At 47.1% G+C, this 27,529-nt stretch overlaps 2 protein-coding genes across 4 annotated transcripts in view; one reads left to right on the top strand and one right to left on the bottom strand.

Moving 5' to 3' along the window:
• Positions 1–26,290, bottom strand: part of CHDH (choline dehydrogenase) — a 68,790-nt gene extending 42,500 nt beyond the window's left edge. The window contains exons 1-2 of one of the 3 annotated variants that reach the window (XM_033424613.2): positions 26,246–26,290; positions 25,381–25,449 (exon numbers count right to left, since the gene is read on the bottom strand). The gene's annotated coding sequence lies outside the window, so the exon portion shown is untranslated. Of the gene's footprint in view, positions 1–14,090; positions 14,425–25,380; positions 25,450–26,245 lie in introns of those variants that run through there. The other 2 variants (XR_004482326.2, XM_004267924.4) reach the window with 2 other exon arrangements.
• IL17RB (interleukin 17 receptor B) lies at positions 14,459–26,213 on the top strand. Its single transcript, XM_049715755.1, is given in 8 exon segments — positions 14,459–14,751; positions 17,148–17,296; positions 19,132–19,157; positions 19,159–19,180; positions 20,633–20,914; positions 23,877–23,975; positions 25,179–25,653; positions 25,655–26,213. Coding segments are annotated over 8 exon segments (1,335 nt in total). The 5' UTR covers positions 14,459–14,548; the 3' UTR covers positions 25,734–26,213.
• Positions 26,291–27,529: the final 1,239 nt, after the last annotated feature.

Below are 27,529 nucleotides of genomic sequence, written 5' to 3'. Positions count from 1 at the left end.
CCCTGGACCAATCTCACCCACCAGGGGGCAGGCACCAGAAGCAAGAAGAACTACGATCCTACAGCCTGTGGAAAGGAGACCACAAAACCAGAAAGTAAGACAAAATGAGACAGCAGAGAAATATGTTTCAGACAAAGAAACAAGATAAAAACCCAGAACAACTAAGTGAAGTGGAGACAGGCAATCTACCTGAAAAAGAATTCAAAGTAATGATAGTAAAGATGATCAAAGATCTCAGAAAAAGAATGGAGGCACAGACCGAGAAGATACAAGAAATGTTTAACAAATACCTAGAAGACTTCAAGAACAAACAGAGGTGAACAATAACTGGAATGAAAAATACACTAGAAGGAATCAATAGCAGAATAAATGAGGCAGAAGAACGAATAAGTGAGCTAGAAGACAGAGTGGTGGAAATCACTGCTGTGGAACAAAATAAAGAAAAAAAGAATGAAACAAAATGAGGACAGTCTCAGAGACCTCTGGGACAACATTAAACACACCAACATTCACACTATAGGGGTCCCAGAAGAATAGAGAGAAAAGACCTGAGAAAATACATGAAGAGATTATAGTTGAAAAATTCCCTAACATGAAAAAGAAAACACTCAAGTCCAGGAAGCACAGAGAGGTCCATACAAGATAAACCCAAGGAGGAACACGCTGAGACACATTAATCAAACTGACAAAAATTAAAGACAAAAAATATTAAAAGCAACAAGGGAAAAGCAACAAATAACATACACAGGAATCCTCATAAGGTTATCAGCTGATTTTTCAGCAGAAATTCTGCAGGTCAGAAGAGAATGGCATGATATATTTAAAGCAATGAAAGGGGAAAACCTACAACCAACAATACTCTACCCAGCAAGGCTCTCATTCAGATTCGATGGAGAAATCAAAAGCTGTACAGACAAGCAAAAGCGAAGAGAATTCAGCACCACCAAACCAGCTTTACAACAAATCCTAAAGGAACTTCTCTTACAGAAAAGAAAAGGTCACAACTAGAAACAAGAAAATTACGAATGGGAAAGCTAACCAATAAAGGCAAACATAAAGTAAAGGTAGGAAATCATCCATATACAAATATGATATCAAAACTAGCAATTGTGAGAAGAGGAGAGTACAGATGCAGGATATTGGAAATCCATTGGAATTAAGAGACCAGCAACTTAAAACAATCTTGTATACGTATAGACTGCTGTATCAAAACCTCATGGGAACCGCAAACCAAAAATCTACAATAGATACACACACAAAAAAGAAAAAGCAATCCAAACACAACACTAAAGATAGTCATCAAATCACAGGAGAGGAGAACAAGAGGAAGGGAAGAAAAAAGACCTACAAAAACAAATTCAAAGCAATTAATAAAATGGCAATAAGAACACACATATCAATAATTACCTTAAATGTAAATGGATTAAATGCTCCAACCAAAACACACAGACTGGCTGAATGGATACAAAAACAAGACCTGTATATATGTTGTTTACAAGAGACGCACTTCAGATCTAGGGACACATACAGACTGAAAGTGAGGCGATGGAAAAAGGTCTTCCATGCAAATGGAAATCAAAAGAAAGCTGGAGTAGGAATACTCATATCAGACAAAATAGACCTTAAAAAAAAGACTGTTACCAGAGACAAAGAAGGATGCTACATAATGATCAAGGGATCAATCCAAGAAGAAGATATAACAATTGTAAATATACATATGCACCCAACATAGGAGCACCTCAATATATAAGGCAAATGCTAACAGCCATAAAAGAAGAAATCAACAGTAACACAATAATAGTGGGGAATTTTAACAGCCCACATTCATTAATAGATCATCTAGACTGCAAAAGTCTACAAAATTAATACACAGAAATCTCTTGCATTCCTATACACTAACAATGAAAGATCAGAAAGAGAAATTAAGGAAACAATCCCATTTAGCATTGCAAAAAAAAGAATAAAATACCTAGGAATAAACTTACCTAAGGAGGCAAAAGACCTGTACTCTGAAAACTATAAGACGCTGATGAAAGAAATCAAAGATGACACAAACAGATGGAAAGATATACCATGTTCTTGGATTGGAAGAATCAATATTGTCAAAATGACTATACTACCCAAGGCAATCTACAGATCCAGTGTAATCCCTATCAAATTACAAATAGCAGTTTTCACAGAACTAGAACAGAAAATTTTAAGATTTGTATGGGAACACAAGAGACCCCAAACAGCCAAAGCAATCCTGAGAAAGAAAAATGGAGCTGGAGGAATCAGACTCCCTGACTTCAGACTATACTACAAAGCTACAGTAATCAGAACAGTATGGTACTGGTACCAAAAACACCAGAAATATAGATCAATGGAACAGGATAGAAACCTCAGAGATAATTAATCTAATTAATTAATAATTAATTAATCTACGACAAAGGAGGCAAGAATATACAATGGAAAAAAGACAGCCTCTTCAATAAGTGCTGCTGGGAAAACTGGACAGCTACATGTAAAAGGATGAAATTAGAACATTCTCTAACACCATACACAAAAATAAACTCAAAATGGATTAAAGACCTAAATGTAAGGCCAGATACTATAAAACTCTTAGAGGAAAACATAGGCAGAACACTCTCTGACATAAATCACAGCAATATCTTTTTTGATCCACCTCCTAGAATAATGAAAATGTAAACAAAAATAAACAAATGGGACCTAATTAAACGTAAAAGCTTTTGCACAGCAAAGGAAACCATAAACAAAATGAAAAGACAACCCACAGAATGGGAGAAAATGTTTGCAAATGAAGCAAACGACAAGGGATTAATCTCCAAAATATACAAACAGCTTGTGCAGCTCTATATAAAAAAACAAAACAAAACAACCCAGTCAAAAAATGGGCAGAAGATCTAAATAGACATTTCTCCAAAGAAGACATACAGATGGCCAAAAAGCACATGAAAAGATACTTAACATTGCTAATTATTAGATAAATGCAAATCAAAACTACAGTGAGGTATCACCTCACACCAATCAGAATGGGCATCATCAAAAAGTCTACAAACAATAAATGCTGGAGAGGGTGTGGAGAAAAGGGAACCCTACTACATTGTTGGTGGGAATGTAAGTTGGTACAACCACTACGGAGAACAGTATGGAGGTTCCTCAAAAAACTAAAAATAGAACTACCATATGATCCAGCAATCCCACTCCTGGGCATATACCTGGACAAAACTATAATTCCAAAAGATACATGCACCCCTATGTTCAGAGCACAATAGCCAACACATGGAAGCAACCTAAATGTCCACTGACAGAAGAATGGATAAAGAAGATGTGGTGCATATATACAATGGAATATCACTCAGCCATAAAAAAAAATGAAATAATGCCATTTGCAGCAACATGGATGGATCTAGAGATGATCATACTAAGTGAAGTAAGTCAGACAGAGAAAGACAAATACCATATGATATCACTTATATGTGGACTCTAAAAAAATGATACAAATGAACTTATTTGCAAAACAGAAACAGACTCACAGACTTCGAAAGCAGACTTGTGGTTGCAGGGGTGAGGGTGGGGGGAAGGTAGGGGGGATAAATTAGGAGTTTGGGATTAGCATATGCACACTACTATATATAATATAGATATTTAACAGGGACCTACTACTGTGTAACACAGGGAACTCTACTCAGTATTCTGTAATAACCTATATGGGAAATAATCTGAAAAAGAATGGACATATGTACATGTAACTGAATCACTTAGCTGTAGGCCTTAAACTAACACAACATTGTAAATCAACTATACTCCAATATAAATTAAAAATTAAATTAACGTAAATAAAAATGAATATCAACCAAAAAAAAAAAAATGCTACAACATGACAAGACAGATTTCCATGTAATTTTGAGTTTGTGACCAATTGCACAACAAACTTGATAATTCTGGCAAAGTCAAATTGCAAAAGAACTGTGCCTAGAATAAAATGCTTACCCACCACATCTGGAGTACCCATGCTTGGGACAGTCTGTCTCCAGAGTTGCACAGCTGGAAGGCTGACAAAACTTCCCGAAACGACCCTTTGAACAGGGTTCTTCACAATTTCTTGGCATGCACACGTGTGTGTGTGTGTGTGTGTGTGTGTGTGTGTGTGTGTGTGTGTGTATTTCCTTTCTAGCTCGGAGCCAGCACAGTGTACCAGACTAGAATCAGATCCTTGGGGCCACTGAGGTCCTGGCTTTTGTCAGTTACCCAAGAAGAGATGACAGAACTCTGGAGAGGGGCCAGCAGTCTCAGCCAGGCCTGCATGTGAAATAGGGCACAAGACCTGGTTCAACCTTTGGGAAGCTCTGCCAGGCAGGGCCAATGGCAAATAATGATTCTGCTTTGGGCACAGCTGGGTAACGTGTAGACCTTTTCTGAAGGTGAGGGACGCATCAGGGTTCTAAAGGTGCAGCCCTCTGTCTCAGCAATCCCACTTCTTCTAACAATTTATCCTAAAGAGGGACTTCCCTGGTGGTCCAGTGGTTAAGACTCTGCGCTTCCCAACCTAAATGTCCATCAACAGAGGAATGGATAAAGAAGATGTGGTACATATATACAATGGAATATTACTCAGCCATAAAAAGGAATAAAATTGGGTCATTTGTAGAGACACGGATGTACCTAGAGACTGTCATACAGAGTGAAGTAAATCAGAAAGAGAAAAACAAATATCGTATATTAACGCATATATGTGGAATCTGAAAAAATTGGTACAGACAATCTTATTTACAAAGCAGAAATGGAGACACAGACATAGAGAACAAACATATGGATACCAAGGGGTAAAGTGGTGGGGGTGGGATGAATTGGGAGATTGGGGTCGACATGTATACACTATTGATACTATGTAGAAGGTAAATAACTAATGAGAACCTACTGTATAGCACAGGGAACTCTACTCAATGCTCTGTGGGGACCTAAATGAGAAGGAAATCCAAAAAAGAGGGGATATAGGTATACGTATAGCTGATTCACTTTGCTGTACAATATAAACTAACACAATATTGCAAAGCAACTATACTCCAATAAAAAACAATTTTTTAATTAAAAAAAAAAGTAAGACATGATGCAATAGGAAATGACTTGGGAGTCAGAACAGAAGAACAGCAAAGCCACCTCGGAAAAAAAAAAGACTCCGCACTTCCAAGGCAGGGCACATGGGTTCAATCCCTGGTTGGGGAACCAAAATCCCACATGCTGCATGGCGCAAGCAAAAAAAAAAAAAGAATTTAAGCAAAAGAGAACTCTGCACAACTGTGAAAAAACAAGCCTAGAGGTCTGTCCTGAGTTGTTTATGCTGGCAAACAATGGTGAAAACCTACTGTCCACCCATGGGGGACAGAGCCATAAAAAGGCCCCAGTCACAAGAAAGGAGGCTGTTAACCATTTACATAGTGGCTGGGTAGCCCTGTCACTACAGACACGGTCTGAGCAGACAGAGGCACAAAGCTCAGCGGCTCGTGGGCACTAAGCCCCTTGGTGCCCCAAGGTTGGCACTGTCTGAGCCCATGGGCCAAGGTGGTGCTGACAATCCCGAGAGAGAACTGCAGAAAGTGGGGCGGGGGAGAGGGCGCCGCCATCCTCGCCTTTCTGGGGGTCTCTGAGGGGTTGCTCTCCAATGGAGGATTCAGAGCAGGCCACCTGCCTTTGATCTGGCCTTCTAGTCCCGGCTTTGACCTGCTCTCCTGAGAGACCTCTGACAAGGTTCTCAACCTTCTAGGCTGGGCTTTGTGGGGGTCAAACAAATAATGCTCCGTAGCTGCAACTGTCTGTTCACGGAACTCCATTAAGCCACGAAACCAAACAGAGTTATGAGTAAAGCAGTCATAATAGGGGCAGCCACCCATCCTGAGCACTTTACGTGGGGTATCACACACTGAATCTCCCACAGACACTGGGGGAGCGGGCTTCATCATCTTCATCATCATCATCATCATCGCCATCACCATCACCATCACCATCACCATCACCATCACCATCAGTCCCACATCACAGAAAAGAAAACAAGCCTGAGAGGGGAGCCCCTGTCCCTTTTCAAGTCACAGGCAGGACCCGCCCAACACAGCCACATTCTGGGAGCTAAAAAGTCACCTGAGTCAGCACATGGAAAGGGTACAAGGCACCACCCAAGGCTGTAGAGCCCAAGAAGTGGTACAGTTCGGCTGCTTCCCTGCAGCCTGGCAAAGCCTTCTCAATGGCATAGCAGCCTGATCGCCCAGCGCTGGGGTGGGAGGAGGGGAGTTTGGGGTGGTGGCCCAGGTGGGAAGGGTCTGGTCAGAGAGGTAGCCGGGCTGGGGAGTAATGGTCCAGCGAAGAACCCTGGGCAGCTGCCCCCTCCCCGCATAGGAACCTCACTGCCCACCTCCAGCCCAGGCCACCCATCCTCCCAAGATGGTGGAGCAAGCTTCCTCACAGCCCCAGGAGCCCTGCCTCCTGCCCCCACCTCACCCATCACCCCTCACCCAACCATGAGCCTCACTCTCTGGGTTCCAGGCACCCAGACCACCTACCCTCCCACCCACCCTGGTCCTTTGCACGTGTGCTCCTTCTTCCAGGTATGGGGTCCCCACCTCCTTGCACCTGGGTCACTTCTCACCTTCCCTCAGACCCTGCTCAGCCAATGCTCCCTCTGAGAAGCCTTCCTCGGCCACTGGCCACATCCATCCTGGGACTTCTCTTTGTACCACTTACTGAGACCTCAACCCTAAGAGTCAAATGAGCTGTCAAAGGCCCATCGCCCCAGCCAAAGGCTCTGTGGCCTTGCCCCCAACGCAGAGCGTAGCACTCTGCAATGCTAGCTGAGTAGCCATATGATGGGGACAGGTCGGCGTGCAGCCTACAGCTCCCACACCTGGGCAGTCTGAGATGCGGACACTGAACTGAGACATCTGTGCCGGGGCAGAGAGAGGTACCACTTAGAAGGGGCACAGGGAGGGACTTCCGTGGTGGTCCAGTGGTTAAGAGTTCGTGCTTCCACTACAGGGGGCATGGGTTCGATCCGTGGTCGGGGAACTAAGATCCTGCATGCCACAGCAAATAAATAAATTAAATTAAATTAAATAAGGGGCACAAGGAACATTCTGGATCCTGACCAGGTGATGATCACCTGGGTGCGTATACAGATAAAAATTCACCATCAGTACACTTTACTGTATGTTGTAGCTTAATTTTTTTGAATTAAAAAAACTCATTTTCTTCAAACGTCAAGTTTCTCTTCCTAAAACTCTCATCTCCCACATTTTGGTGCAGAATAAACAAATGAATCAGAAACTCTCCCCTCTTCTCTTGAATTAGCTAATCAGTTGCTACCTCGGAGATAACTTCAGCTGCCTGGGCAGGGCCCACTTGTCCTTGCACCCTCCTGGTGCTGAGGGTGGGACACAGGACAGGGCAGAGACTGCTCAGAAAGCCAAGAAACCCCAGGGAGGAGTCCCAAGTATGATGCCAACCACAGGCCAGGCTTTTGTCCCCAGCTCTGCCAGGACTTCTGTGTGACCTGGGCCGGGGGTTTCCTGTTGGCAACAGTGGGTGCCAGCCTGTGCGGGGGGCCTCTGATGTTTGCAGATCCTCCCTTCTCGCCTCTGCATATGTCTGAATGAGATATGTGTGAATGAGAGAACACAATGAAATATCCTCCCCCAAAACTCCAGACCTGAATCTGCTCACACTTCTAAATCCACCGATTTGGAGGAAATTCGAAGATCAGAGGAACGTGGGATCCCACACACAGAATCCAGGCCAAGGGAAAGCCCGACATTTCTTCAACAAGTTCAAGTGAAAAAGAAACAAGGCAGAGAGAGATGGAGGGAAATCCACAGAGCATGAGAGAATGACGTGTGGATCTCACTCAGGTCCCAGGAATTTGAACAGTGACTGGATATTTGAGGATATTAAGAAGTCATTGTTTGTCAGATGTGACACTGGTTCTGTGGTAATGTTGTTTAAAACGACTGTTTCAGAAATACCTACTGAAAGATGGACAGAAAAAATAAGCAATATTTGGATTTGGTTTAAAAAACCCCAGGGATCTGGGGGGCAGACAAAACAGGATCACCCATGAGGGGATGGGATATGGGATTCAATACTCTCTTCTGGCTAATTTTGTGTGTGTTCCAAGTTTTCCACAACAAAAAGGGCTTTCGTTGTTGCTATCTGTTTTAAATCTCAAATCTCTCTGCTAAAGGACTGAGGGAATGAAGGCAGCGTGGGAGAAACTCAGAGGCCGGGAGCCTGATCTAGGCTGATGGACTCCACCCTGTTCCACAGAAGTCGGGGCGTTCAACAAAGGTTTGCTACCCGCTTCCTCCTTCAAGCACATTTTCGACCAGTTTTTAAAACCTCGATTAAAAAACACCACCTCACACCCAGATGTGAAGGATTCAGGTTCTGTGGCCAGGGCCAACCCACATGCTATTTTCGACTGTCTGCGAAAGATAAGCACAGAATCAAAAGGCAGGGTTTAGAAACGTTTCCAGCAATCTGACACAGTGACTTGATGTCTGCTGCATCTCCTAATAAGATAATGAGCTTAAATGCGATGTATCTTTGTTTTTACTGTAACAACTTTTATTACATTTTTTAAATCAACCCATGTGAGATTAAAATTTAAAAACCAAACATGGTCCTGCACCACAGGGAGTTTGAGATGCACTATTATGGACTGGACATCAATCCCCTAGAGGCCCAGACCCGTGCGCTGAGGTCACTTGTCCAAGGTCCCAGGACAAAGCGTCCCTTCCCACCATCTGAGGCACCGACTCTGGCATCTGCTGCAAACACAGGGCTAAGCAGAGGGCAGAGAGCAGCAGCTGCCAGGACTGCTTGATCTTTTTTTTTATTTTACTTTTTATTTTTTTTAACATCTTTACTGGAGTATAATTGCTTTACAATGGTGTGTTAGTTTCTGCTGTATAACAAAGTGAATCAGCTATACATATATTCGCATATCCTCTCCCTCTCTCGTCTCCCTCCCACCCTCCCTATCCCACCCCTATAGGTGGTCACAAAGCACCAAGCTGATCTCCCTGTGCTATGCGGCTGCTTCCTACTAGCTAGCTGTTTTACATTTGGTAGTGTATATATGTCCATGCCACTCTCTCACTTTGTCACAGCTTACCCTTCCCCCTCCCCATATCCTCAAGTCCATTCTCTACGTCTGCATCTTTATTCCTGTCCTGCCCCTAGGTTCTTCAGAACCTTTTTTTTTAAAATTAGAGTCCATATAATATGTGTTAGCATATGGTATTTATTTTTCTCTTTCTGACTTACTTCACTCTGTATGACAGACTCTAGGTCCATCCACCTCACTACAAATAACTCAATTTCGTTTCTTTTTATGGCTGAGTAATATTCCATTGTATATATGTGTCACATCTTCTTTATCCATTCATCTGTTGATGGACACTTAGGTTGCTTCCATGTCCTGGCTATTGTAAATAGAGCTGCAATGAACACTCTGGTACATGACTCTTTCCGAATTATGGTTTTCTCAGGGTATATGCCCAGTAGTCGGATTGCTGGGTCATATGCTAGTTCTATTTTTAGTTTTTTAAGGAACCTCCATACCGTTCTCCATAGTGGCTGTTTCAATTTACATTCCCACCACCAGTGCAAGAGGGTCCCCTTTTCTCCACACCCTCTCCAGCATTTATTGTTTGTAGATTTTTTGATGATGGCCATTCTGACTGGTGTGAGGTGATACCTCGTGAAAGGATGCTCAACATCACTAATCATTAGAGAAATGCAAGGCCTGCTTGATCTTTAATCCGTGTTCACTCAGGCACTACCACAGGCTCGGAGACACACTCCTCCGAAGGCCAGCAAGGCTCTGGAGATGCTAAGCGAGCCCCTGTCGAGGCGCCATCCAGCCACGGCATGGCAGGGACAGGGACGCCAGATCACACCTGGGAGCAGCCCTGCAAGTAGCCAGCTCACTTTCTTTTATAAACCAACGGCGAGATATGAGTCAGCCAACTTTCCCACACATGCCCGCTACTGTGTCCCTTTCAAGCTTCTGGAGGGGCTTAGCGGCAGAGGGCTCTACAGACTGCCAGGTGAGCTGCTTAAAAACGCCCACTGCTTCCTTGTGTCAACTACGAACAGCTCCATCACTGAACGAGTGCAGGAATCAATCAGGCACCAAGGCTAGTGTAGGACATCAACCAGCATCCACGGACCCTGGTTTCAAGTATCACTGATGGAGAGATAGGTGGCTGCCCCTTTGCTATGAGTCCCACACATGCCCACGGCTCTACCCCCTTACATCTCCAGTAATCCTCCCTCAAGCTCTGGGAGGCCGACTCTGTCACCCACATACAGATGGGGCTTTGAGAGAAAAACAGAACCAGCCTCCTCTTCATTCTGGACCTTCTTCCAGGTGCCAGTGTGACAGCGCACGTGAAGATTGGTGCAAGTACACACGGGCTGTGGCCTCAAGGGGTTCCGCCCTAGGAACTGGCAGGGGTAGTGTTAACATGGACTTAACAACGTGGCCCGCGTCTGTGGGCCTTCCTGGGCCAGCCCTCCTCACTGGAGCAGAGAAAGCGTTGGCGGCTCCACGGCCCCACTGTGAGCAGGGGGCAAGCTCTCAGTGTGGCCTCAGGGTCCCTGGCTCAAAGCAGGCATGGCCACGGACTCTGCAAAACTCAACCAGCTGGAGCAGAACACTGGGTGGAGGGGGGAGGGTGGTACCGAGGGCGGGGTGCTCCCAACAGCACCCGTCCCAGCTCGGGGGGGCTTCCGGGGCCCTGGGAGGTGGCCAGTGTTTGCCAGAAACTGCTTGCTCTTCATGAGACAATGGGTCCACTGTGAACTGGCTGGGGCCTTGATTAATATTTGAAAAAACAAAAGAAGTGGAAAATTCCACCTGTGTGGGTGGAGACTGGGCCTGGGACATGTCAACAACCCTAATGGTCTTGTTCTCTTGCTGACGCATAGGATAGAGAAACAAAGGTCTGACAAAAGCGACAGCCTGCGGGCAACGCTGCACTTGGGTCCAAAGGAATTTCCCTATTTGGGCCGTGGAGATCATTTGTTTATTTCTTGTCCCACCTCCCCTGCCCCTAAATTTACACAGCACTTTTTAAGTCCTTCAGCTTTTTCCCACCTCTTCAGAGTCTCCCAACAGCCCTGCAAGGCCACCAGGGCTGATGTCAGCTTCATGTTATGGATGGGGAAACTGAGGCCCCAGGACAACCAGAGCCTCATCCGAGGCTGGCACTGGGGAGTAAGTAGCACAGCCAGGGATCTGGAACCCTGGTCTCTCCACCCCCCAGCAGCGGCACAGAACCTGTCCCAGGGGTTCTGGGGTCACAGCCATGGGTACTAGACAAAGTGGTCTTCAAGACTCCAGGAGAGGTGCCCTTCACCCCACCAGAGGAGGAAGAGGAGGAGTTTCTACTCAAACCAGCTCTCCTGGGCAGGCAGGCTTTGGTGCCGGCCTAGGAGGAAGGTATGCACTCATTCATTCGCTCATTCAAGCATTTCACAAGCGCCTCCTAAATACCAAGACTTGAAGGCACACTGCACAGTGGCTCTTTCAGAAACCTAGACCCAGCAGAATTCATGGCCAAAGGGGGAAGATCAGAGCGTCTGCACTTCCCTCACAGACTTGAGTCACCTCATTGCCATTACACAGTCTCATCCGCCCACTTTACAGTAAAGGAAACTGGGGCTCTGAGAAGGGCAGTGACTTCCAGAGGTTACAGAGAGAGAGGAAGCTGAGACCTCCTGACCCGCAATGGCCCTGCCTCCTGTTTAAAGCCACGACACTATTGGACTTAGGCATTCAAACAAATGGTGTTCCTTCCAGCAGGCCACCTCGGAGGCTGCATGCTTAACCAACAAGGCCCTCTTGTGGAGGGACACTTTTTGGAAGGAACTTCCAAGCCAGAACAGACCCCTTCCCCCCGAAAAGACAGGCAGGCACACATCGCTGGCCCACAGAGAACACAGGCTGTGGCTGAAGGGTTCTCCTTGGGACTGCCCACTCTGCAGTCCTGCCGTGGGCATCAGAGAACCAGGGCCAGGGCAGTGTCACCTCTGTGCCCACACACACACAGCCCTGGACCCAGGGCACTGGGGGATCCCTCAGCCTGTGTCCCAAGTCAACAGCCAGCACCTGCTGCCCAGGTTCCCTCCTCCTACCCGAAGCCCAGCCACCTCGGCACCATGCTGGCCTCACATTTCCTCTCTCCTTTGCCCACCAGCTTCTTCCCCTGGAGAAACGATCTTAACCTTGCCCTTTCTTGAAAGAAAACCACCCCACTCCCACCTCCAAACTCCTCCTCCCCTGCCTGTCTCACCCCTTCTTGCCAAGGACCTAAGCCAGGGGCCCACCTCAGGCCAGGCCACCCCTGGCCCCTCTGCCTCATCTGACACCTCGGCTGCCCCCTCACTCTCGGCTTTTCCTGGTGCAGGCCTTCCTAGCCTTCACCTCCAGGGAGTTCTCCTTCCCCGGGGACCTATCCTCCTCCCTTCTCTACCACCCCTATAAATGTCTGACTCACAAACTCTATCTCCAGATAGAGGACTAACCTCTGCATCCCTGGTTGTCCCCAAAGCCCTCACACTCAACAGCCCAAGCTCCTGCAGCAGGGCCTGCTTTGGGGCCAGCTGTAAAGCTGGCACAGCTCGAAGCCTGGCCCACAGGGACTCGGCTATTTGTCCAGTGAACGCATTTTGGTTAGCACCTGCCTCCTCGCTGGTCTCAGAGGGACTGGCCTCCCACAGCCTGGCATAGCCACCCAGGTGGGCTTTCTAAAACTGAAAACTGACCACCACCAAAACATCTGCCGTGGTTCCTCTGTACCATGGGATAAAGTTCACGATCTCAAGAGCTGGAAAATGAGGCTGTCTGCATCTGCGCTTCCACAGCAGGCTGGGCACATGTGCCCTGGAACATGCTCTCACCGCCCTCATCCTCAGTCCAAAGGCAACTTTGCACCCCAGGGCTGGCACCCTGCGCGTGTTTGCTCAGAAGAAAGACAACTATTAGAGCTGCAAATGATCTCTGGGACCCCAGGGCTCAAAGCAACTCAGAGAGGTTGAGCGAGGGGCCCAGGATGGCCCAGCCCCAGGCATGGGTGAGGCAACAGCCTCACCTGAGCCACTCTCCTTGGTTAGAAACCAGACCAATCCTCTGGAAGCGTCACCTGAAACCTACATGTGTGCATGCCACAGCCCCCAGCTCTAGCTGGGCCCACTCCATGCTGGCCCAAATCTTACTCAGGCAGGTGGGCCAGGCCTGGTGCACAGGACCTCAGCAAAAGAGCTGCTTGACTAAGTCAACCTCGCACCAGCTGACAATTTCATTCCTCCTTAGGCCTTGGTCTCATGTAAAGAATGAAGCTAACTTGGCCTACAAGTTTAAGGGACCTTGAGTTGGTCACCCCCACCTTGTCCTTTGCAAACCCAGGCAGCTGAAGCAGCAAAGTTCCAAGCACTCTGATCTGCTGTTGGCCCAGCTGATTTTTATTAACCTTCCCCCAAACCACTGTGCCTCAAAGGATGGTCCTGGTCCACCTGCGCAGAATTACCAGCAATGTCAAGTTAAATGCAGATTCCGGACCCTGCTGGACCTGGGGGGCTGGGCTGGCTCTCTGAAAGGCGGGCCCAAAATTTGCATTTAACGCTGCTCATAAATCCTGAGCTCAGGGAAACTCAAAAACCCGCCTCCAAACCCAAAGGGTGAAGGCTTCCGCCTCCGGAGACCGAAGTGTTAGTGTCAGGCCTCATTTTGTGAAAACATACGTTGACCAGAACACCCGGGGAAAGGGAGGGTTTCTGTTACACGAATTACATATAACTTAGTTCCTGCGAGGAACTAACTCCCGCGAAGAACTCAGTGAGGCTTTGCTCTCCCCGTCCCACTGTTTTAGTTTCCGGGGGCTCAGCCGTAGCGTCAGGTGGAGCCCCAGCCTCGGCGTCCGGCCGGGGTCCTCCGGACCCACCCGACCTCTCGGCCCGAGGCCGCTGGGGCCTCCGGGCTGCGGCCGGGGCCGTTCGGGGCGGGTGGACCCGGGGTCTAGCGCGTCCCCGCTACTCACCGTGGGCAGCTCGGCCAGAGTGCAGGGACGGTCGGCGGCGGCCCGGCCCCGCTACACTTTAACTGGCGGCGCCGGTGCTCCGCGCGCTCCGGGCGGCCAGGAGGGGCACCGCGGGCCTCTCGGACCGACCTGCTCCGGGAGGGAACCGGACGCCAGGCGGGCCCGCCGGGCTCGGGCGAGCGGGGCGTGCGTGCACTCGTGCACCTGGCTCACTGCTCGCACGGGTGCGCTGAGCCGGCGCGTGCGCGGCTGCTGGAGAGCCGCTCGGACCCAGGCATCCCTCGCGGCCCCTGCAGGCCGGGGCACTTCTTTCCCTACCCAGGAAGGGCGCCAGGGGGCCGCCCCTACCTGGGCGGTGCTGGGGTAGGCGGAGCCCGGAGGTGTGGCCCCGGCCGCCGGGATAAGAGCTTGGCCGAAGGCTGGCAGGGACTACGAGCGGTGGGGGCGGTGGCCCCGCGATGTCGCTAGTACTGCTGAGCCTGGCCGAGCTGTGCTGCGGTGCCATGCCTCCGGAGCCGGTAAGCCCACATCCGCGCCCCCTCCCGCTTTCCCCTCCCTCGAGCCCGGACCCAAATTCGTCCCACCCGTCAGCTCATGCTTCTCCAAGGCGTTCGCGGAGGGCCGTCTGTAGGGGACGCGTGTGCATGCTCTGGGGCACCGGGCGTCAGGCTGCTTGAGTCAGAAGCAAGGGAATCAGACAAACCTGGGTTCGCATGCCACCATGTGCTCTTGATTTAGCCATTTATGCTCACGGAGCCTCTTGTCCTCATCTGTGTAAGGAAGGGTCATACCTAACTTACCAGGATCTAGTGAAGGACAGCGATAGGGCCTGCAAGGCAGCAGCAAAGAGCCTGGAACATAGTAGGTGTTCACTATTGTTATTGCCTGGGGTCTTGAGGTCTGTCCTCTTTGGGGGCACAAGAGCTGCTTCTCCATTCCACTCGCCTTTTTTGCCCTGTTAATTTCGCTGTACTGGGGCCCTTGTCCTCAGAGCTAAGCTCCTGAACTCTACTGCAGGTTTCTTTTAATCCCCTGTGCCTTGAAGGACTGAGAGAATCTTCTGGGTCATTAAAGAAAAGCTCATCTGCGAAATAGCATTTGAAGCTATATTGCTGCCCTTTTAGCACAGCACATAGCATAAAAGCATGGTGTTACTTGGTGATGGAAAGACAAACCCCATTCCCTGCCCTTATGTCTTCAGCTACTCTCCTTGTCCTCTGTCTCAGTTCGGAGCCCATCCCCTCACTCCCTGGCCTTTTCCACTAGAGGAAGAATTCATTGCCTTTGCAGTAGCTGCTGTTAGGCCAACAGCTTGAACTCTGTAAAGTTTAGAGCCGTTGCTTTGCTTCTTCCTAAAATTTGTCTCACCAGCCCTTTGACAAGAATGTAGCTCCCAGTATGGTGGCTCATTTGTTTAAAAAGCTGCCTGATGATATCCCTTGGAGTTCAGCTTTAAAAAGACAAAGATGAGCGACTGAGAATTTCACCCAACTCAGGTTACTCAAACTATCAAAAGTCTTGCCTTCTGTCATACAAGGTGTTTAGAAATGTTGAGGCCGTGAAGGATCAGATTCCAGAGCTGGTGGACTTAACCACGCTGTGTCATGTCACTGGAACTTGCAGCTGCCTTTTAGGTCCAGTATTTTATTACAAAACCAAAGTGCTAATTATTTTTTCTTATAAAAAGACATGAGCAGTTAACTCCAAAGGATTTAATACTGGCCTTTCTTAGACACTGATGATATTATTTATTTTTTTTAAGTTCTCTTTATTATTTTTTTAAAATAAATTTTATATGTTTTATTGATTTTATTTTTGGCTGCATTGGGTCTTCGTTGCTAGTGCGGGCTTTTCTCTGGTTGCAGAGACCAGGGGCTACTCTTCATTGCAGAGCATGGGCTTCAGTAGTTGTGGCACGCGGGCTCAGTAGTTGTGGCTCACGGGCTCTAGAGCACAGGCTCAGTAGTTGTGGCACGCGGTCTTAGCTGCTCCGCAGCATGTGGGATCTTCCTGGACCAGGGCTCGAACCCCTGTCCCCTGCATTAGCAGGCGGATTCTTAACCACTGCGCCACCAGGGAAGCCCTAAAAGTTCTTTTTAAAAGATAACATGATGAAATCACAGTTGCGCTATGATTTTTTAAATATCTCAGGTGAGTCCTTTTATATTAGAAGAAGAATTTTTAAAAGCACCCGGGAAAGGCACCATGGACTGCACTCTTCTACTTATCTTCTTGGCATAGCCAGTCCTTAACCTGGGAAAACTCAATAAATATTCTAGACTGTCCTGAAAGCCTGCAGTTAAACATTAGAGTGTGAAGGGACCTTCATGGTGGTCTAGAGTTATCCCCTGCTTGTAGCAGAGACGGCTGAGGTGCAGAGAGGGGTAAAAAACCCACCTCTGGTCTTTAAGGGAGGTGATGGCCAGGCTTGAGGGTCACGTGTACTAGCGGTTCATCTATGGCCCATCATAGCCTACCATGGGGCCATGTAGTCTCCCTCAAACTGTGAAGTGGAACCAGCTCAGCATTCATCCCTTGTGTATGCATTTAAGGAAAAAGATGGTGTTTTGCCTAATTGGCAAATGAAAGCTTGTGGTTTGACCGTATTCAACATGGCACTCTGTTTCTTTTCGTCCCCTGTGCCTTGAAGGACTGAGGGAATCTTCTAGGTCAAAGTAAGCACTTGGAGACACTTGGCTAATTGCCACTAATCCAGGTCCTTTGTTGGGGGTGTGGATGTTGTGCTAACAGGCTGCTGAGAGCTACAACCTGGAGCCTGAAGCAGAATGCCTGGGTTCAAATCCCATTTGGGGCCATTTCTCTGCTGTGTGCTTTGGGCAAGTCAGCATCCCTGGGCCTCAGTTTCCCCATCAGCAAAGTGAGGGAAGCTGAACTTAAATTACATCCTGGCTCTAGAATTTTACACTTCTCTGAGTCTGTGAGTTACACTGGCAAACCGTGTGGGGTCCATTTCCTTAGCAGACGTTGACTAGAGACATGAGTTTCAGCAGTAGGTTAAGGAATGAAATTATAAATGAGAAGAACTTGGAAATTCAGGGCTTCCCACTTTGCCTTGCAGTGGACGTTTTCCTACATTGGCTTTCCTGTAGAGCTGAACAGAGTCTATTTCATTGGGGCCCATAACATCCCCAATGCAAATATGAATGAAGACGGCCCCTCCCTGGCTGTGAACTTCACCTCACCAGGTACATTTCCTCACTCTTCTCTTACTGTCTTGCTGGGACACCTGTTTTGGTATGTGGTTTGGTACAGAGAAGCCAGGTACCCTGGACAAGGCGTTTGGCCTTGCTGAGTCTCGGCTTCCTCGTGTGTAATATGGACATGACAGTAACTGCACCTCACTCACAAGGAGAGGATTAAGTCAGGTGAAATGGAGGGGAAAGCCCATTCCTGTGTGTCAGGCACTGATTGAGCACTTGACACGCATCATCTCACTTAAGCCGTCAACAACCCCAAGGTTGGGACAGCCCCGTTTTACAGATAAAGAAACTGAGAACTTAAGTAACTTGCCCTGGTTACACATGCAGAAGTGAAGCTGACAGTCAAACTCTGGTCCTTCTGGACTGATGCACTTTAGCCATTCTTCGTTGTTGATGCAAAACGCTTGTTCCAGCCTCAGTTGCCTGGCAGGCTGTGTAGTCTGACAGCGTGCGGCCGGTCTCTGAGGATGTACAGACTCCAGTAGGTTTCTCCCCTGAGCTGCGGTGAAGAGGCAGGTGGCACCGAGTGCTGGGTTCTTTCCCTTGCTCTGTGACACACAATCAGCTTTCTGGTGTCACACCTTCAGTATCACACACGGGGTTGGGGTGAGGATGAGATGGGATCATGGGTGAGGAGGGTCCAGCATGGTGCCCGGCCCCAGCAGCTCCCACGTCACCCCCACTCGGCTGGGTCACCTGTTCTGTATCCCATGCCTGTCCCTGTCCCAGGTGTAGCATCGAAGCCAAATGGGGCAATTTCCAATCTGTCATTGTTCCTTGGTCGTGGTCCAGTGTATTCTTGGCATCACATCATTTACTACACAGTAGTGCCCAGCTTTCTTGATGAGACTAAATCTCATTTTTTAAATTATATTTTGGAATAATTTTAGATTTATAGAAAAGTTGCAAAGCTAGTACAAAGAGTTTCCATATACTTGTCACCCAGTTTCCCTTATCGTTAACATCCTACATTACCGTGGTCTATTTGTCAAACTGCGAGTCCAACACTGGTACATTTCTATGAACTAAACTCCAGACTTTATTGGATTTCACCTGATTTTCCATTAATGTCCTCTTTCTGTCTCAGTGGCATTTAGTCCCCCATGTCTCCTTCGTCTCATCTGATCTGTGACAGTTTCTTAGTCTTTCCCTGTGTTTCACGATCATGACAGTCTTGAGGAGTGATGGCCATACATCCTGCAAACCCAATCTGGGTTTGTCTGGTGTTTGTCTCATGATTAGACTGGGGATATAGGTGTGTTTGGTGAGAATTCCGCAGAGGTGAAGCACTCTTCTCATGACACTCTATCAGGGGTGGGTGACATGCACAGGACGTCACAGGTGGTGCTCACCTTTGTCACTGGTTAAGTGGTGTCTGCCAGGCTTCTCTGTGTAATCTAGTATTTTTCCCTTTCCCAAATTTTAGTTTTTGGAAACAAATCACTAAGTCTACCCCATCCTGGGGTGGGGGTACAGGGTGGGATTAAGCTCCACCTCCTGGAAGGGGCAGTATCTACACATATTACCAAACCTCATTTTTGAATAATGGTTGGTTTCTAAGTCTTCTCTTGGGGATCACAGATAGTTTTGATAAAGGCTGTATTTAATTAGACTCTGGTTATCACTTCCTGAATAGATAATCTTCTGTTTAAAAGTATGATGTTAGCATCTCATTTAAATCTGCTATCTGACCTCATATCTGAAATGTCTGACAATTCATTACAGGTGTGGTAAGCATATGTGTATGCACACTTGTTGGCAAGGGGGTGGAGCAGAGATACCTTCTTCTAAAATGTAAAAACTTTCATTCAAATTTCCAGGCTGCCTGGACCACATAATGAAATACAAAAAAAAAGTGCATCGAGGCAGGTAAGTAAATACAGCATTTGCTTTTGTTATTAGAAGAAATTCATACCGTGAGTCAGCGCAGCTCAAGCTTTTTAAGATGAAGGAACTGAGGCCTAGAGTGGGGCTGTTATGTATCCGAATTGCTCAGACTGTGAAGGCTGATCCTGGCCAGCGCCGTGCCCACTGGACCCAGGGATGGACAGACTCTTAGTAGGTTTATATGGTGAGCAAGTCACAGAAAAAAAACACCCTGCTACCTTGGTTAAAGTAACATTTTAGCCCAAACCAAAGGCCCTTCCTGCCTGGATGGGAATCTGTAAGTCGCCCACCTGCTCAGACACCAGTACCACTGAACTGTGGTCACGGGGACCCTGCACACCTTCTGCTTGGACGTGCAAACATTCAAGGTGGGAGCGTTAGCTAAAGTAGTGACCTAGAAGCAGGCTGTCAACCTGTGACCTCACAGGGGTCTACATCCTACAGGCCAGACTGTTAGAACCTGCCCCCATCTTTTGCATTTTTAAATAAGCCCCTTCAGGATAATCAGTCCCAACTGGCCAACTTCCAAGGGGTTTACAAGGATTTCTGTGCATTTCTGGGTAATAGTGGTTTTGGGGGGATCAGTCCCTGCCTTTTAGGCACCCCCACCCCACAGGCATCCCTATGAACCCCAGCAGACTGAGTGCACGCGTCTCCTCGCTGGAAGGCAGACTTGGAGCATTGTGCCTCCTCTCTCGCCCCCCACCAGGAGAGATCTGGAGTGTTGGAGGTCACTGGGATGTGAGGCGGTCTGAGGGCCTCAAATCAGTCCTAGAACCCAACTCCTGAAGACAGTTCCGAGCTGGGGCTTGAAATGGCCTCCTGGGTGGGGAAATAATACACGGTATTCTACACCATGTTCCTGGAAATTAACCGAGTGCTGATTTGCAAGCCACATGAATGAAACCACCAGCTTTTTCTCACAGAGTAGACCTGTCCGGGTATCTTCTAAGCCATGAGATATTTCCTTATTTCCTGACATCCAGTAAAGCTGGGGCAGAGCAGTCTGATGGATGGAGCTCCTGGAACCCAGAGTGTTCTAGTTCTAGCTGAATTCCCTCACTCTATAAACTTAGACATGTCTCCTAACCTGTGGCTCCTGCCCCGCATCCCGGAAAGGAGGAAACCCTGACCCCAGCCCTTCACTCAAAATGGATGTTGAGAATAGAATGTAGTAGTAGAACCCAGCCTGTGCCTCTCACCACCCTCAGCCCAGGGAAGCTGTTTTCAGCAAAGCAGTGACGTGGGGTCACTGAACTTTCTTGGGCAGCAGGTTACTTTGAGATGATAAATAAAAGGCACACTGTGTAGTTGAATAAGTATCTCTTGGACATGTGCCTCAGAACGTACATCTGTTTTTGTCAAGCCCTTATGGGGACTTAAATGAGGGCTGAGTTTGCAACTCCAGCCTTGTGATTCTCTCTCAACTTACAGGAAGTCTGTGGGATCCAAACATCACTGCTTGTAAGAAGAATGAGACCACGGTAGAAGTGAACTTTACAACCAGTCCCCTTGGAAACAGATATATGGCTCTCATACAAAATACCACTGTAATTGGGACTTCTTATGTGTTGGAGGTACTTTTTTCCCCTTCATTTCCTCAACACCACCCCCGTCCTCAACCTCCAGCTCTCCTTCTCTTGTTGAAGAACGCAGATTTCCTGGACAGGCTCTCTTTTGAGAGAGCACGGGCAGAACTGTCTGCTGTACAAATATGCTGAGCTATTTTGATTAATTCAGACAAAGAAAAACAAGTCCCTGGGAGCATCCCTGGAAACATCCCTGTGACTCTAAAACCAACCAAAGGTAGAGGTCTCAGAAGTATGGAGTGAATCCTGACTCACGCTTAGTCTAATGAGTTCAAAGTCAGTTTGGGAAGAGCGGTGTCTTCACTGGCAGTCTTTGATCTAATCATTTGTATGGCTCCTAATACCTTTTTTTTTTTAATGTATTTATTTTTGGCTGCATTGGGGTCTTCGTTGCTGCCTGCAGGCTTTCTCTAGTTGCGGCGAGCGGGGCTACTCTTTGTTGTGGTGCGCGGGCTTCTCAATTCAGTGGCTTCTCTTGTTGCAGAGCACGGGCTCTAGGCACGAGGGCTTCAGTAGTTGTGGCTTGCGGGCTCTAGAGCACAGGCTCAGTAGTTGTGGCACACGGGCTTAGTTGCTCCGCAGCATGTGGGATCTTCCCGGACCAGGGCTCAAACCCGTGTCCCCTGCATTGGCAGGTGGATTCTTAACCACTGTGCCACCAGGGAAGTCCCTGGCTCCTAATTCTTGATTTTTGTCTCACTCACCTGCACCAGAAGGAACTAACTCGAACTTCCGTGGTGGTTCAAGGGATTGGGGAAAGTGAAGGTGCTGTGGTCCAGGTAAAGCTAAACGAGATGCTCTGGGGAGGGGAGGAGAGGGGAAGGGCACTGAAGACCCATTGCACTGCAACTCGTTGCCTTTGAGGAGTCTTTCTAGTTGGAGCAGATGAGTTCTCTCCCCAGCTCGCTTCTGCCAGCAGTCTCACCATTATGTGACATTGATGGGGAATCCTGGCTTCCATCTTCACAGCTGTGAGGTCAGGAAGCTGACTTTATCGTCACGGTCCCTTCTGCTTTTGTGAGTGGCTGTTGACTTTCCAAGGTGCTTTTATTCCTATTTTCTGTCACAGAAACACAGAGGAACTCTGAGCCATTTTATTATCCCAAGCCTCCATTTTCACTGCAAAATGAAGTAACAAAGGACTTGAAATCAGCAGGCTTGGGTTCCCAATCAGCATATGAACTTTGAAGGGCAACTCTGTCCCCTCGGGGACTGAGTTTACTGCGCTGGAGAACAGGAAGTTGGGCTAGCAGGTGCTCTCACAGCTCTTTCCACTCTGAGTGTATGCTGTGGGGCCATGGAGGGTCCCGGTAGGACACAGCTACACCCAAGACATAAGGGCCTTTTTGTTCTTCATTCCTGGGACATACAGGCAGAGCTCAGACACGCCCGGCAGAGCAGATACCCATCAGCACGTTAGGACTGCACCCCTTTTCCAGGGAACCAGACTCTACTAGTCCCAAGGGACTTACATGTCGTAAAGCGCTGGCTTAGGTCAAGAGGAGTCCCACTGCTCTGTTTTTTGGAGGACATATTAGTATATGTATTAGGATGTGACCTAACCCTTTTAGATAAGGAAATTAACATCTTAGCAACATGTACAAAGTTTAGGTTCACAGCTCAGGAGTCTTAGAAGGTGTTTGGTCTTGAGTCACTAGTCTGGATTTTAGGGCTTTGTGACAGACATATGACCAAGGAAAAAAAATGTCCTATTACAATGCTAGAGAGGGGCTGAAGCCAGAAAAAAAGGGAAGAGAAGTTCTGGTGAAAGTAGAAATAAGGCTGAGCCCCTCATTTCTCCTTAGCTGACTCCGTATTTCCATACCTGTGCTTCATTTATGAGATCAAGATCCATGACCAAGCAGGATATACACAAGAAGGGAAACAAAATCAACGGTGCAAAATTGATATTCAGAGTGCCTCAAGGATCTGCTGAAAAACATCAGGGCTGTAAAGGGACTGAGTATATGAGGGAACATGCATTTCACTGCTTTTTGACTTTCTTATCCATCTCAGTGGCCCAGGCCTGGCTGATACTGTGATTCATTGTGGCCACACAGACATTTGGATAACAAATTAGGAATAGTGGCACCAAGAGACACACGTCATTGGTGCCTGAGAGCAGCTGGTTCTGGAGAATGTCTCTCCGGATTTAGCAATGTTAGTACCTTCACTGCAGGTTGACAAAATGCTTCCAGCACTAGCCCAGGGGTGGGGTCAAAAGTTTTAACTTCCCTGGTGGCTCAGTGGTTAAGAATCCGCCTGCCAGTGCATGAGACATGGGTTCGAGCCCTGGTCCGGGAAGATCCCACATGCTATGGAGCAACTAAGCCCGTGTGCCACAGCTACTGAGCCTGCGCTCTACAGCCTTCAAGCCACAACTACTAAGCCCACATGCCTAGAGCCCATGCTCCGCAACAAGAGAAGCCACCGCAATGAGAAGCCCACGCACCACAACGAAGAGTAGCCCCGCTCACCGCAACTAGAGAAAGTCCGCGCGCAGCAACGAAGACCAAACGCAGCCAAAAATAAATAAATTAATTTTAAAAAAAAAAGTTAAAAGGTGCTGGTCTTAGAAACCCACCTCCTAACAATCCTGACTGCTGTGTAGGCGCAGTGCGTATGGATTCCTGAGCACTTTCACACGCTGGAGCTTAACTGATCCTCAACATTCCCGTAACCAGGTGGCATGACCTCCCACATCTGTCAGTCTGACAAAACAGCCTTTAAAAATGCCATCTATCCATATTATGTATTAAGTAATTGCACCCAGAATAACATTAATTCAGCAAAGAAAAAAAAAACGTAAACCCTGGTTATCACAGTGAAAATGTGGAGTAAGAGGCCAAAATGATTTTAGAGGACTGTTCCTACCTCCTGGGCCCCCTCTCCCTTTTGAGAATCTAATGAAACACCTGGACACTCTAATGGAAAAACACACTGATCTGCAGACCCCGGGGAGATCTACTGACCCTTGGCTTTAAAGGGACCAAAACTTCCACAAAGCACTGAGTAAAAGTTTTAGTTTCCAAATAAGAGATAAATTTGGTTCTGTTCTGCTAAAGATGAATAAGCTTGGTTTTCTCCAGGCAGAAGTGTGCTGGGTGGATGGCTGCCTCTCCTCCTCTCGGCTCTGCTGGTGGCCACGTGGGTGCTGGCGGTTGGGATCTATCTGACCTGGAGGCATGGTAAGGGTTCTAATTCAGTTCTTTAAAGAAACGCAGATGAGGAAATAACACTGATTTTTTTTTTTTTAAAGGAGATTCCTCCAAAGGCAATCACATTTTGGCATTACACAAGAGTCAGACATTTATTTAATGCCTCATAGCTCTCCTAAAGACTAATATAATGACTGGACCACACCCGCTAAGGTAAAGCAGGGATTGGGACTCCAGATCTGCTATCCCGTTTTCTTTTTACCATCGAGGCATCTACAACGAGTGTAATGGGCCAAAGATAGCTGATAACAAATTACATTTTACCTGTGATAGGTACTCTACGCTAGTTCCTACTTTTGAAAAGTAATTCTTCCAAAGCATAAGACCAACACTCATTTGGATTCATATACTCTAAGGATCTTGCCAACTCTACAACACTGAAGACTTGAATAAGAAATCAGAATATTTATATAGATACACAGCTAGAGGGAGGCCCACTGAAAACCTCTGCTTCTTCTCCCCTCCACACGTAGACAAGGAAATATAAATGTAGTCTTTGAGTTGTCTGTGATGTTGTATACAGAACAAGATTAATCCCATTTTCTTTCTTAGGTAAGCTAGCCACGTCAAACTTTGACCTTAAGAATACTTATATTAATGGCTATTGTTTGACTTGTATTCGTTAGTTTCATACCTAGTTTCCATTCCTTAACACGTATAGCACAGAATTCCAGTTGAGTTCCAGCTGAAATGGGGGCACCACTTAACCTTACGGAACTGTAAAGAAACTCTACCACCTGTACGTAGAAGATGGAACTACTGAGTTGACCCAACTTAAAACGTGATGTGAAGGGCAGAGAGGTCAGCTGTCCTTGTTCACATATGGCACTAAAAATACTAAATTTACAACCACCCACCTGAAACAGAGTACCTTAAACCTGAACAGTTTCCATGAATTTATTTGAAAAGCTACGGGCTTAATCAAGAGGACTAATTCAGTGACAGGGACTCAGAAAAACATCTTTTAAGCATCTTTAAGGTTTAAGCACTGGTGTGTTTCAGGTGATGTGTACAAAAGGAACATCAGGGGTATTTTCCTCTCTGGCAGTAATAACATCCCTGGTGCTTAGCTGATGTGCCCTAGCAAGGGATCATTTATCAGCGATAGTTTAGACTAGAGTAAAAGCCTGTTATTTGCTGTCCACAGATGACAAATGCTTTTCTCCCCCACAGAAAGGATCAAGAAGACTTCCTTCTCTACTACCACACTACTGCCCCCCATTAAGGTTCTTGTGGTTTACCCATCTGAAATATGTTTCCATCACACAGTTTGCTACTTCACTGAATTTATTTAAAACCACTGCAGAAGTGAAGTCATCCTTGAAAAATGGCAGAAAAAGAAAATAGCCGAGACGGGTCCCGTGCAGTGGCTTACCACTCAGAAGAGCGCCACGGATAAGGTCATTTTCCTTCTTTCCAATGATAACACCATGTGTGATGGTACCTGTGGCAAGAGGGGGGGCAGCCCCTGTCAGAACTCCCAAGACCTGTTCCCCATCGCCTTGAACCTCTTCCGCAGCGATCTGAGAAGCCAGACTCATCTGCACAAATACGTGGTAGTCTATTGCAGAGTGGATACCAAAGACAACGACACTGGGCTCAGTGTCTGCCCCACATACCGCCTCATGAAGGATGCTACAGCTTTCTGCAGAGCTTCTCCATGCCAAACAACGTGTGTCGACGGGGAGAACGGTGCACGCCTGCCACTACAGCTGCTCCTCCCCATAGCCCAGCCACGAAGCAGGAGACCTTAAAGCCTTCCTACTGCTCCAATTACAGGAGGAAAGCATCTGTGATGATTCTGAAGTTTACCGTACAGGCTACTTGTAGGGAGGATTACAGCTGAACCTTGAACAACCCAGGGGGTAGGGGTGCTGACCCCTGTGCAGTCGAAAATTCATGTATAACTTTACAGTCCACTATCTGTCTCTGTGGTTCTGCATCCGTGGATTCAACCAACTGCAGGCCGGTAGTATGTATTTATTGAAAAAATCTACATATAAGTGAATCTGCCCAGTTCAAACTTGTGTTGTTCAAGGGTCAACCATATGTATACCTGCGTTAGCAAAAGTAAGGGAGGATTCACAACTGAATACATACACCTTAGTCTAGTAATTAAAAGTTTTTATGCTTATAAAATTGTTACAAATTTATTAACTACTGTGGCATTAAAGAACAGAAACTGAATTTATAACTATAAAGCTAAGTCAATTTCACACCTAAAAATCAAGAACACTTACAAGGCTTCCCTGGTGGCGCAGTGGTTGAGAGTCCGCCTGCCAATGCAGGGGACACGGGTTCGTGCCCCGGTCCGGGAAGATCCCACATGCCGCGGAGCGGCTGGGCCTGTGAGCCATGGCCGCTGAGCCTGCGCGTCCGGAGCCTGTGCTCCGCAACAGGAGAGGCCACAACAGTGAGAAGCCCGCGTACCGCAAAAAAAAAAAAAAAAGACCACTTACAAAACTATAACCATTCAGATAATCAATGATAAAGCATCTCCCAGCCAAATATCCAGTCTTGAATAGTCCATGCTCTGCAGAGTAGGGAGAATTGTTTAGCTCTATAACTTTCTAAGTTTAATTAATGAATGCCAAACCTAAGAGTCCTCACTAATTCACTCAATAACTTCTTAGGTGAAAAACCTATTACACACACAAGTCCTTATTTCTAAGATAACAAAAATAGAGAATAACAAGCTGAACCTGTCTTTGCTGACCAGATGACCTACTTTATGTGGAACCACTTGTAAACTTGGTATTTGCATAGGACCCTCCCTCTCAGAACTAGATTCATGTCCTATCTGACTCTTGTACAGGTGACTTTTAACATCAACAACAAAATACATCACTTGCAGAGCTGATGTCTACTTTTGCCCAAAGTTACCTATTAGAAGTCACTGTCAGAATTCAGAGTTTTATGGTTATTACATAACTTTCCATGTTCAAAACAAAAATAATTCATATGTTGAAGTAATTAGTCTTTTTATAAATGAATTATTGCACTGGTTTACTTAAATAAAAACCAGAATCTAGGGCTTCCCTGGTGGCGCAGTGGTTGGGGGTCCGCCTGCCGATGCAGGGTCATGGGTTCGTGCCCCGGTCTGGGAAGATCCTGCGTGCCGCGGGGCGGCTGGGCCCGTGATCTATGGCCGCTGAGCCTGCGCGTAGGGAGCCTGTGCTCCGCGGCAAGAGAGGTCACAGCAATGAGAGGCCCGTCTACCGCAAAAAAAAAAAAAAAAAAAAAAACCATAATCTACCATAGAATTACAGAATGTAGAGATGTGTGGCATTTTAAGTCTTCCAACTTTTTACTTTTCTCAAAGCATCTTTTTCTTAATGCAGAGGTCACCAAAAGGTTGTTTATATTAGCATCCATATTTTTCTAGGAAAGCTTGTCTCTTTCACACAGTGCAAGACTGCATCTGCTCTAAAATGTGGATCAGTTTCAGGTGGATGACTCTTAAAATGTTCTTGTAGATTATCCTTAAAGGACCATGCCACTCCTTCTAATACATGTCTTACAGA

This window comes from Orcinus orca, chromosome 10 (genome assembly GCF_937001465.1).
Source record: "Orcinus orca chromosome 10, mOrcOrc1.1, whole genome shotgun sequence".
Classification (NCBI taxonomy): Eukaryota; Metazoa; Chordata; class Mammalia; order Artiodactyla; family Delphinidae; genus Orcinus; species Orcinus orca.
The sequence above is the reverse complement of the archived record's forward strand: the minus strand, read 5'-3'. Positions and strand labels throughout refer to the sequence as shown.